Source organism: Lampetra planeri, chromosome 18 (assembly GCF_965212315.1).
Source record: "Lampetra planeri chromosome 18, kcLamPlan1.2.h2, whole genome shotgun sequence".
NCBI lineage: Eukaryota > Metazoa > Chordata > Hyperoartia > Petromyzontiformes > Petromyzontidae > Lampetra > Lampetra planeri.
Genome location: NC_136124.1, coordinates 11,593,056 through 11,605,945, shown reverse-complemented (window position 1 = coordinate 11,605,945; position 12,890 = coordinate 11,593,056). Strand labels below are relative to the sequence as shown.

At 45.7% G+C, this 12,890-nt stretch overlaps 1 protein-coding gene across 1 annotated transcript; it reads right to left on the bottom strand.

The window, feature by feature from the left end:
• Positions 1 to 1,925: 1,925 nt before the first annotated feature.
• LOC144723664 (protein FAM76A-like) lies at positions 1,926 to 9,153 on the bottom strand. The gene is made up of 9 exons (XM_078602565.1): positions 8,919 to 9,153; positions 7,841 to 7,905; positions 6,368 to 6,422; positions 6,021 to 6,176; positions 4,383 to 4,537; positions 4,003 to 4,086; positions 3,196 to 3,331; positions 2,941 to 3,042; positions 1,926 to 2,357 (listed from the first exon to the last, which is right to left on the bottom strand). Exons 1-9 carry the CDS (start codon positions 9,063 to 9,065, stop codon positions 2,268 to 2,270), a joined length of 990 nt encoding a protein of 329 aa, XP_078458691.1. The 5' UTR covers positions 9,066 to 9,153; the 3' UTR covers positions 1,926 to 2,267.
• Positions 9,154 to 12,890: the final 3,737 nt, after the last annotated feature.

The following is a 12,890-nucleotide window of genomic DNA, read 5'->3' as shown; positions in this document are numbered from 1 at the left end:
CATCGCTCTCATTGAATGTAAACAAATATGGCGGCGGGTGCCCTTCCTCGGTCAGCACTGCTTGTTCTCATTCGTTTTTTAGCTGAAAGTTTCTCCAGGACAAAAACGCTATAACGAATCGGCGTTCTACAGCGTAGCGCTAAGCGAGGTCTGCCTGTAAGCTTTAAATAAACAATACAATATCAAACTGGCTGGTGGAAAAAAATATAAGCCTTTCAAATAAAAGTTACCCTTGAAATGAACAACTCATTACCGTTATAGACCGCAGCATTAAAACCAAATAAGAGCATGCCGAAATTAACATATTTCAAAAAAGTTATGAATACAAAACAGAAATGCAGTCAGTACATTGAAAAACCGACATAGGGCCGGCCAACAGCAGCACATCATAGTCCATCTGCACTAACACCACTGCCAAGTTACTCTCATCTGGCTACTCACATCTACCAATCATACCACGACAATTCCTCGACTTACATACGAATATCTGGCTGGGTGGCTGTGGTAGGGTGACCAACTCAAAGGGAGGTTCAATTCAAATCTCAGTTGCGGGTCGACTTGGCCCACCATCCTCAACCCTCCGAGATAAATTAATTGAAAATACTTTCAGCAAATTCACTGGCCTTTGGAGAAACTGGTTCCTGCTATAGTAATCAGGGATTTCCACCAGTGGCTCAGGCCAACCAACAAATATGAACACTGTACAACACTGTATGGGTGTTTATCCACCACAAATGTATATGTAAAGCCCTTTTGCCAATCCACGAATGGATGAGGGCCTCCCCACACTCTGCGGGGTCATGGGCGTTATTTGACAGTCCATACTTCACCACTTACCAGTGTGGGTTGAATGCAGAGAGCAAAGATGTTGGATAGTACATTTTTATGGTCCTCCTCCCTCCAATGACGTAACCCCGCAACAGCCTACAGCTTTTATTTATGCATGGTTGTCGCCCATCCAAGCACTATCAAGGCTCAAACCTGCTTAGCGTCCGAAATCTGAGATTGGGTGCATTCCTGGTGAATTCTTCATAGGGGTCAAACAAATTAAAATGGATTCCTCCTTAATCCATCAACCGAGATAATTGCTCAATTGTGGACACCTGTATTCTAAATTCCTGTGCACATCCAAGCACTCCTCAAAATGCCACTGGTTACACGAGAAACCTGCATAGCCAGTGGACATCCGATTTACCACGTACTAAACCAGCTTGTCTGTCACTTCGTGCATTAAGACTGCAACCTAAAAAAGCAACCACCACTTACCTTGTAGACAGACACCTAAGCTATGTGCCCCAAGGTTGGCCAACACAAGTTTGAAAGTTAATGAGAAGTGTACAGCCCTTTGGCTTTGTCAATCGACTGCAGAATGAAGGTCTCCCCGCGTCGTGTGCATTACGGGGGTTGTTTGACCCTAGTTCGCCACAATTGTCAATGTTGGTTGGTGAAGGGGGGAGGCTAGGGCCAGTACATTTATCACTTGCCATTGACGTAAGCCATGGACAGGAATTGAACTCGGGTCACCAGGTTTACAACAGTGTGCCAACTAACCACTGCGCCACCGCTCGACCCCTACGAGAGCACTGTGGCAGTTAGGCACACTGCCACAATGCTATTGTAATGTTGCCGTGGTGCCAATTCACGCACTTACAACTGTCGCTTCAAGCGCCGTCACGTGTGTACTATGGTCTGACATAGAATCAATTACAACTGTAATTGTGTATTCTGTAAAAAAATTGCAATAAAAATGCAATGGTGATTTCAGCTTAGGGTACTCATGTCATTGTAGTGATAACTGACCCCGAATATGATCATGGTGCACCAGATCAGTCTTAAATGCTTTTATGAAACTCGTGCCTGAACAGTGTGGGCGACACACAGTCGAGGCGAGTCTCATTCAAGATGAGAGGTATCCGTTTGATTAATTTTTGTGTTGCATTTTTCCTTTTGACGTCACGATACCAACTAAAAACAGTCGCTCGTATAAAAAACGTGATTTGAGTTAAAAACATCATCACCTTCCCACCAACTGTACAGCCTTGCCTTGAGTAAAAAGTTACACAAAGTAAAAATCGGGCGAAGCATGTTCAAACGTGAATAACTCGCGTTTCAAAAGTGTGGCTTCGTCGATAAAAAGGCATAGTCGCGCACCGTGCAGAACTATGAAGGTTTCCCTAAGTCCGCACAAGTCTGCTGCAGTAGAAAATTCCTGGATGGCAGGAGAGGGGGCGAGGTGACTGGAGGAGTGGTTCTGGTGGAGGGAGGGATTATGGCGATGAAATCCCTACAGGGGCTCGATCCAGCTTCTTGCCCTTGGATAGGCTGGAAACTTGCTTTATGAGTTCTCGGTTCTTAGACTGAATGCACACACACACACCAAAAGATAAAGGACAAACCCTGTTATTTGTATCAAATAATATATTTATAAACGTATAGCCCTTTGTCAATCCAATGCTGAATGAAGGTCAACCCATGCCATGTTATTCACAGGAGTTATTTGACCATAGTCACAGTTGTTTGACCACATTTCACAATGCTGGGCAATGTGGGAAGAAGGGAGTGGGGCGAGCCTGTGACAAGTTCAGATATCATGTGCCACCGATGCTAGCAATGGTTGGGAATCAAACTTAGTACGCTGGGTTTGTGTGCATCATTCATGACCAGGCCGAGGCCATCAATTCGCTACACATGGGAACCCAGTGTAATCCCAGCACTTCCGATTAGCACGGTTGGCTTACGTACGGTGAAAAAGAAGTTCAACATACATACATCACAGGTGTATGAAACACGAATGTGTACCCATGACCTCTGCACTACTGGCTCAAAGATCTGACAATACCAGTGCCTTGAGTTACCCAACCACCTCCATAACTGAGGGCATTATGACTGGGGAAGGGATTGAGGGGGCAGGCTGATGCATGTACTGTCATCATTTCTTACCTGGAGCTGCTCAATTGATTCCTTGTGCGTGCGCTCCATGTTGTTCATCTTGGTTCGGATCAGGTTCTCCTGGTACTGGAAGTCGGCCTTGATCTCCGTGAGCTACATACGCAGGTACACACACAGAGAGGCAGAGGCACATGGACAAGTCAGCATCGCAAGCCAGCGTAGCCTGAAGAGAGATCGGCACAGATCGCGCGCCGCAAACACGGTGGGGGGAGGACGAGGGGAGCGGTGGCGAGCGGCGCCACTCACCTTGCGGTCTCTCTCCAGGATGAGCCCCTCCTTCTGCTGGAGCTGCTTCTTCAACAGAGCCACCTCCTCCTTGAGCTGAGTGATCAGGATGAAGTTGTCCGAGCTCGCCGAGTCCATTGTGGCGTCACCGGATACACTGCACCACGCACGAGTGACACGCGATAGCGCCCGGCCGATTGTCAGTAGATGCGCGGAGAGAACAGTGCCTCGTGCTGACGAGTGATGCGGCGATCCATGGGGAGGAGGGGCAGCGGTGTGGGAGGCAGAGTGCATGAGCCAAATATAAACCAAACACTCACCCTGCACCTAACCTGAGCAACTCGCCAGCCATCGTGCCAACCAGCCACGAGTTGTTTTGTGCTTTTCAGAGCACTCACCCACCACCCAACACTGTCACTCATGCTAACTGAAACTCTGATCAACTAGCTTAACAGTCACTTATATTAGCCCTAACCGTAGACCTAACTAACCTGCCATTGGCACCAGCCTTGCCACTGAGCCTACCCTGACTCCAAGTCTGGTGTTTCGCCAGGGCTTCAGTTCACTTTAGGTCGTGTCCATTTTGGTTTTCACAGCAGCACATCACTGCCAGCATGAACACATCGCACACCCGTGCACTGTGTTGTTTAGTACTGTATAGCACTGCATTGTATATCACTGCATTGTATCGTATATTATCGTGCAGTATAGTATTGTATAATATTGCAATGCGTTGCATAGACGAGTATTGTGTGGTATTGAATCTGCAAGCACAGGTCTCTGTGAATGGGCACGTGAGCCCTGTGTGGGGGCAGGGGGGCTGCTCGCCTGTCTCCATTGCTGGGTTTGTTCTCCACCTTGGGCTTCTTCTGCGGGGGATCGTTCTGGGAGGCAGGGCCAGGGGACTTGTGGCTGAGAACGTCACAACACGGCACACACATGTCGGTTATACTCGTGCTGGGCGTAATGACACTGTGTGCTGTGTGCACGGTGTGTGCTGGTTGCGCTATATGTACTTTGCATGCTTGTATACGGTGTGTACTATTCTTGCTGGCGGTGCGCGTACTGTGTGGACTGTACATACTGTGTGTTCTGTTTACTGACTGTGTACACTGGCTGAGTGGCGTGCACTATGCATACTGTGTGAACTGTGTGCTTGTGTACAGTATGGCCTGTATGTCCTCGTGTACGGTGTGTCCTACACGTACTGTCGGTGCGTGTGCTGCTCCTTGCGTGCCCCATGCCGCTCGTCCTGGGAGGAGCGGTGCTGCGCTGCCCCCAACCCTCGGTGCTGCTCTTTGGCCTTCTGCAGCACGCGGCGGTATGACAGCGTGCACAACCAGCACAGCAGCTTCCCGTCCACCTAGAAACAGCAGAAACAAAGCACAGCACCTGTACAGTACATGTAGCACATGCAGAGTATACGTGATACAACCCACCCATGGCATAGCAGCTTCCGATCTTCCTAGAAACAGGAGCACAGAACAAAGCACCTGTATAGTACATGCAGAAGATGCAGAGTATACATAACACAACTCACCTACGGCATAGCAGCTTTCCAACTACCCAGAGACACCAGCACAGAATATGATCACACATAGTACATACAGCACACGCAGAATACATAGGCACACATAATTCAAAGCACAGCAGCTTCCAAACCACCTCGAAACAACAGCATGTACACAGGACGTACAGCATAAGCATCACACATAGCACAAACAAACGCTGCACGCAGTATGTGCAGATCACACAGCACACCACACACAACTACACCCATCACATGCAGCATGTGCAGCACACAGCACAAAAGCGCATAGCATATAAAACACAGCACACACACAAAGCTATACAGTACACGCAGCACACCACATACAACATAGCGCAGAGACAAGGGGAAACTACAACACTTGAGCATGGTGGCGCATGCCTAAGTATAGAGGCAAGGATAAGTATATGGCACAGATCTGAAACACCCTCGAACTCACTGTGCTACACAAAGTGGTCAGAAGATGGCAGTACAGAAGTAAATTTGTGAACTCATGTGCAACCTTTATATGTAATTTCCTCGTGTGTGTATTTTGCTTTGGGTTTTTGTAGCGCAGCGCACAAACCACTGTGCTACAGCTCCAACGACCACACAGTGGAGAGAATATTTCGAAGATAATAAAACATTAATGGACCTCGCTGACAGTGGTATATGCACACACACCCAAAACATCACCACCTTCCTCATTAACACTTACCTTCTGAATAAGGGCCACTGACCAAGACATTACCCTACCATATATTTGCCTGTAATTAGGCAGTGATAAAGGAAGATTCTAACAAATAACTAGCTTTAAACTTGTAGATATAGGACTTGGTGTGATGATGTACTCCTTGCAATATGTTCAGTGTGCCAACCCTTGCATCACAGTAGCTTTAGTACATATCTAAAACCGCTTTTTAATGTGTATTTGTCGTGTGTCTTCCTTTCAAGATGACAAAGAAAATGAGTGAATATATTTTCCCATTTTTACTTGTACGTGAAGCCGTGAGAGAGTGTGTGGCCGCACTCATGTTACTAAACGAAAATAGTTAATAGAGGAAAGATTATATTCTTGAATGTATTTGTTAACCTGAATCACGACAATAAATTCATGTGGTAAGGGAAAATATTAACATGCTTCTTGTCAACGAATATTGTTAATGGAGTGCCTCAGTTGCATGTTTGGCTATGACTGCAATTTATAATTATTTTTAACGAAGCATCAAAGTCTTGTTAGATACACGTCGGCATACATGTGCTACATTTTTTTATTTTAATTTATAATCGAAAGGTGTGGCGGAGTGCATGGCCACACCTTCTTCTTGCTGTCGTCCTTGCGGTCGAAGGCGCACCTCTGCTTGCACTGCTCGCAGGCGAGGGGCAGCCCGTACTTCTTCTCCGAGTTGGTGCAGCGCTGGCACTTGGTGCCGATGAACGCCGCGATTATGTTACAGTACTGGCACGGCTTGGGCTGCGTGCACCACACGAGCACAAGCTGTCGTCAACGCCGATTCACGACCACTCATCACCGCCCAGAACACCACGTCCCGACTCAAATGACCACAACAACTATATTCGTAACGTCGCATTCGACCGCACAAAATTTACTGAAAGTAAATGGGAGCAAAAACATACGTGGGTGCAATGTAAAAATAAACATACCGTCCCGTACAGTTTTACATTCTGGGCACACTTCTTGCAGATGGTATTGGTCTTGCTAAAAAAAGACACACAAACACAAAACATGTTGAGGGCAGCCAGCCGGCAGCTCAGATGTTGGGTCTAATTCAAGTGTCGGCAGACAGCCGGTTTCCACATATTTTGAAAGATATCATATACATCGTTTTCCACTGGCTGAATCATATTTTAAGCCATAAATTGCCAAAAATAAGTGTTTTTACCCACATGTTATTATAATTTATTACATGTTATTATAATTGTTATATTATTATAATAATACAAGACAAATATTTTACTCATTAAGCTCCATATTTCACTTTTTGGGTCTGCCCAAAGTGGCAAAACTTTAGAAAAATTAAGAGATTTCGGTGGTATAAGCGCATTAATAAAAATAACATTAATATTTAAACGTCCTTATAAATACTCAGTAGATCACCATTTCAGACAATGACCATGTTGGCTCACCGACTGAAAAAGTCTACCTAATAGTTTCCTGGTACAAAGCTTCGTAAATGACTCAGATGGTGAGTGTTTAGGACATGACTGTACAGACGTAGTCCCGTTGCTGTGCTGTTAAAAGTACAAGGGCCATTTTTTTTTATTTTTTGCTTTTTTTTAAAGGTCTTGAATCATATATATTTTCAGACTATTTAAAAAGGGACCACATGTTAATGTACTCTTATTGGCTATAAAATAAGTCTTCCCTTTACAATGCACTGGTGGATAAATACCTCCCCATGCATTTCGGTCAATGATTGTCTGACCATACTTCACTACACTGGTCAGTACAAGTGATCTGAACCATCATAACCCCCCCCCCCCTTCACCAACCTGCAACGATTATTATGAAATATGGTCAAATAACCCACGGGACCGACACGGCAAGGGGAGGCCTTCATCCAGCAGTGAATTGGCAAAGGACTGGAAACTATTATTAAAGTTTTATCCCCCCTAAGTGGAAAAAAATCTACTCTGGTCTATGGACTATTAAATAGCTGAATGGTACCATGATTGGTGCACTACACTAGCCTACGCTTGCAATCCAAAGGTTACGAGTCCCATACTGGTCGAAGGTTAAGTGGTTACCCCCTATGTGCAGTGAATGACACTCAAAGAGAACAGGGAATTTACACTACTGGCTGTGGGGAGTGCAACTAAATCCGCACCGCCTCATGTTCAGTCGGGAAAGTGAGATTATGTTGGACTGAGAATCGGTTTTTAATCGCCGAATCGTTACATATTGCACTGTGGCCGATGGCATAAGCGTACTAATAATGGCATCCAGCCAGACAAAGCAGTGGTTGGAGTGCTTGACTCTTAATCACTATACTCCCGACGCTATATACTTGAGGGCACAAGTTCGATCTCAGCGGTGCCGGCGGTGTGCTTTGAGCTCTCAGCCACTTCTCCGCTCCCCGAAGTTCATGGAGACGCGAGGCAGCAGCAGCAGCTCACCTCTCCTGTTGGAACTCGGTGCGGCAATATGTACACTTGACGACGGGGTGAGCGATGCGACAGTCCTGCACACAGGGGAAACCACCACGGGGCCAAGTGGGTGAAACATCACAGCCGCGCGGGGTCTCAGCTTGCCTTTGGGACCCTCAGCACCGCATAGCCCCTTGGTGTTTTCCTGCGTGGCCTGTGTCTTGGAACCCCCATTGTTAACAGCGACAACGGGGCTCTTCTCAGCAGCACAAACCACACAAAGACGACATGAGAACACACTGATATCGTTAAGGACACAGGTGGCTCAACGAATCTGTAATTGATGCTCAAACGAGCTTTAGGCAAACATCTTAGCTAGCGGTGGTGGTAATTCCACTGTGCTCTGGCGGGTACCAATATACAACAGAGCGCGACAAAAGTTGACTCCACTTAAACCAACTCGAACCCATAACTTCCCCGTGCTCCCCTTAATCTCCCCTATTTGCGCGTAGTCACTTGAATGTTTCTTGTTCATGTTTTTGTTTGTTGCGGTTGCACCCGATTCAAGGGCCGAATGGCTCACAGGGTTATACCAAATAAATGAAACTGACCCTGCGTTCTTCTCCGTCATCCGACGTTTTCTCCTTTTTGATCCCACGCAGTTGACGCTCATTCTCCCGTTATCCCTTTGAACCCCCAGTGTGTCCCCTCCACCACCACCACCCCCCAGGAACGTTCAACTCCCTTCCCCAATGCCATCTCTCTCGGCGCGATGCCGGCGTTTTCAACCTCCGTCATTCCCGTCTCCTCTGAAATCTCCCACCCAGCGCTCGCCTCTTCCCTCAGTTAAAGGAGCGAGCGGGCAGGGGGGGGGGGAAACCACGCGGCAGAGACAGCGTTGGGTGGGTATCGACGGAAGGACGCTCGAAAACTCTCGGATCGAGACCAAGAACTCGGGGAGATCATCTCGTCTCAACTTCATCCCACAGGGCCCCAGGCTCCAGCAAGAAGCCCAGGCCTCGTCCCCTCCTCACTTCCTGTGAGCCCCTCCCCCCCTCCGCTTTCTCTCCCCTCCCAGCCTCCCGTGCCCCCCGTGTCCCCCCCGCACCTTGCACAGCTGCTGGCTCTGTGAGAGCTCCTCGAAGGGGAATCTCTGGTGACACTTGGTGCAGGCGTACAGAGCGGACATCGCGGCGGCGGCGGCGGTAGCGGTAGCGAGACGAGAGGATCGACCGAGCCCAGGGACCGCGCACATTTACTACCCCCGCACTTGTACCGCCACCAACAACACCACCGCCCCCCACCGTAGCGACGCCGCGGTCCCTCACTATCGATTCCCAGGCTGGTGACGATCGATTCCCCCCGGCATGTTGAGAGACGCTGAGAGGAATCGCAAAGGAATCGATTGTTGTTGGGTTTTTTAAACGGAGGTGCCGGGTTTTTAAAGGCACCCAGCAGGCGTGCTAAGGAGGCCAAGCGACACACAGTGCGGTCAAATTTCGATTTAAAGCTTTCGTGACTGCAGGGATTCATCTGCTTGGTTCTTTCGGTAAAGTCACGTAGAAGGGAAATGATAAAAATAAAACATAATAAAATATTATTTTATTTTTATTATTTTATTTAGTTTTTATTTTTTTATTTTATAAAATTATAAAGAATAAAACAATAGAATATTTTTATTTTATTATTTCCCTTCTACGTGACTTTTAAAAATAAAACATAATAAAATAATATATTTTTAATTGTATTATTTCCCTTCTACGTGACTTTACCGAAAGAACAGGAAAGTGCGGTCAAAGTTGCAGTGGGATGAGAGGTGACGGCGCTTCTCGAATCCAGCGAAGTTATTTTAAGATATTGCTATTAACATAGACAGATTTAAAAGGGCTCGCCGTCCCACCTTGCAGGAACTAGTACAATTATATATTACATCAAGGTCCTGAAGATCTTCTGATTTAAACTGCTCAGCAATGCAAGGGCCTCTGGGTTGAGCTCTTTTAACGATCGGGCTTTTGTTCGCGGGGCACCCAAAAGTCGGTAGATATATTTAAGTCTAGATTTGAAGCTTTCGTGACTGCAAGGATTCATACTCTTAGGTTTTTTCGGTAAAGTCACGTAGGTAAAAATAAAAATAAATAAAAATGCTAATAGAAATAAAATATTATTAACATAAATAAAAATAGAAATACAATAAAATATTATTTTTATTTTTACCTACGTGACTTTACCGAAAAAACCTAAGAGTATATTTAAGTCTGTTTTGAAAACCCATCTCTTTAAAGTGGCCTTCACTCTTTAGTTCGGTCGGTTGACCTGGTTGTTTTTGTTTTCTGCTTTCCATGTATCCTGGGATGGAATGCACGATGATAAATTTAAATTATTATTAAAAGTGTGGCGACGACAGTGGGAGAGACTTGGTCGACCAGGAGGTGTTTTCCAAATGCATGAGACGATATTAGATGTTTACGATTTGATGATTATCACCGTATTCAGTTTCCCGTAACTTTTCTATTGCATTTTCATTATTTTTGCTTTGCTGTATTGTACTTCTAGTACAAATTACTTGACAAATGTTTTCAACTGCAGTTCACTCAACATACGCCTGCCAAATCATCGCAGCTGTACAGTCTATAATGCACGTGCTACTACAGTGTTTTTCATACCAATAAAGTCATCCATTTATATTTTACAAGAGAGTCGCTTCACTACAGATACTATACCGTGTATATTGTTAGTCATGAACGCCTATGTAGATTCCATAGATTCAAAGTACATTATTCCAACTTTTTCCGTGCTGTACAAAGACGATATAAGTTCAGGGTGTTCCAGATTTTTTTTTGTGACTCCCAATTAATTGACCCCTAACTTTTTCTCCCTTTGAATGTTCGTTGTTTTTTAAATTCACACCGTTAGAAATATTACGTTTTAGAGAATTAAATGAGGGTGGGTCACAAGATATATCTGGACCACGCTGGAATGTAAGTTTGTAATTACAAACGTATGAATAGATACGTTTGTAGATTCGTAGTGTTGAATATTCATGGTACAATAATCGAATGCTTGCGCATCGATTCTAATGCGTCAATATACGGATGGAATCGCACTCGAGACAAATCGATGTTCATGTCATTCAACGATTGATTTCCGTGTAGGCTGACGAAAGGCATGGATGAATCACAGCACAATTACGGTATAATACTATAATGCCCTCATCTCGTGCAGTGCCGTAGTAACCCTCTCAAGCCTCCTGACCTCCCATCCTGAAAAAACCCACGTGGGCCTCCAACATCCCTAATCCATACCTGTCAACTCCTTGTCAGTGCCTATCTTCGTACAGACCCTATTGGTCATCCCGTGCCTTTATAAATATCAACGTTCATCCTACAGTCCCATCACAAGGAGAGAAACACCAAATAATGTGATTTGCCCATATTGTAACGGCTGTACTTCGTATGGACCTGAAAACTCTATTTCCCAGTACAAGAATACGGGTAACCCGTATGGGTTGACAGGTTTACTTTATAATTTCCATCCCCTAAGAAGTCCTACAATGGGTTATTGTTCCTAGGACTTTACATATATGCACTCCCATCTCTCCGTGGTCTCTATTACCCAGTACAATCTGGTTTCTTCTATCAATTCTACTCAAGACTCCTACGTGTGGTAGATGAACTTCAAATTGTGGTTCTCTCCTAGATCTAAATTTAAGTTCATTTGATTTGTTACACTGATGGTCCCAGCTGTTTAATAAGAGATCCGTGGTGCGTGAGCACAGCAACATCAAACGCCGACATTACTGAGAACGAGTACAGGGTCACGATTTGAACATTGAGCAACTTGGGCCTCTCTGCTGCTTTTGAGATAGAAAGCCACTCAATCTTCCTTGATTTTCTCCATAACCATGTCGGCGTTTCCATCTCCCTCCTCTGCTGCCCTCTTAGATCTCAACCAGCTCCCTCAATGCCCATCCTAGGACTGCCTCTGAGAAACCCCAGTGCTGTGGGGGTGCCACAAGAATTCATCCTAGGTTCCCTGCTCTTCTAAAATTATCTCCTGTCTCTTAGTAAACATCACCTCCAGCTGTGATGTCGATCATCATTTCCATGCTATTAACGCCCAGCTCGGCATCCCAATCTACTCTGTGAACCCCACCTCACCGTCCACTCTCGCATCCTGCATTGACGTGGCCTCATGATGTACGTATATTGAACTTGTTTAACCAATGTTGAATTGCTGCAACACTTCGATTTAAAGCTTTCGTGACTGCGGGGATTCATCTTCTTGGTTCTTTCGGTAAAGTCACGTAGAAGGGAAGTAATAAAATAATACAAATAAACTTATTTTATTGTGTTTTATTTGTATTATTTTATTACTTCCCTTCTACGTGACTTTACCGAAAGAACCAAGAAGATGCTGCAACACTACCAAAACTGAAGTTAAACTTGTCCACTCACCGTAACAAACTCCGGTCTAAACGTGCGCCTCTCAAACTCTGAACACAACACCGTACAGCTGTCCGAGATCCTGAGCTCTCTGATCGTTCCATTCACACACACACATCTCCAACTACGCAGGACCTCGTGTGCCTGCATCTGCGCAACATCTCTCGCGTCCACAAACTTCCTTACCACAGCTGCCGCTGAGTGGGAAGTCGCTCATTCTCCTCTGCTGGCGCTAAGGTCTGGAACTCCCACCCCCCTGCTCCCTCGTCCATCTCCTTCACCTCAACCTATGACTGCCTCTTACTCTAGAAAATAAATATACCCACGGTTTATGTGCGGCGCCTTGAGATGCGGACACATTTAGACAGTACCCATACACAATGTATCGTGGTGGGGTGAATGAATGCAAATGCATAGACTACGCAGCGGTGTAACCCGTTACGAATGTGCGTCGACTCTGGTATTATTCAATACAAGTGACTGTACAGCGAACGCTTATCCAGCAGTGGAGTGGCAAAAAGCCTGACTGTTCATGTCCTGTGGTGGTATAATCTACACGTGTCGAATCGAAAATCTACGAGCAGTCGATTCCACAGGCGATTCGCGACTGGGCTTTACAACTAACGCGGGAATCGATC

Coding starts and splice junctions, on each gene's coding strand:
- LOC144723664 (XM_078602565.1), bottom strand. CDS start 9,065: ATGTGCGCGGTCCCTGGGCTCGGTCGATCCTCTCGTCTCGCTACCGCT. Junction 6,177..6,367: donor ATGTAAAACTGTACGGGACG/GTATGTTTATTT, acceptor TGGTGCACGCAG/CCCAAGCCGTGCCAGTACTG. Junction 2,358..2,940: donor AATCAATTGAGCAGCTCCAG/GTAAGAAATGAT, acceptor GTGTGCATTCAG/TCTAAGAACCGAGAACTCAT.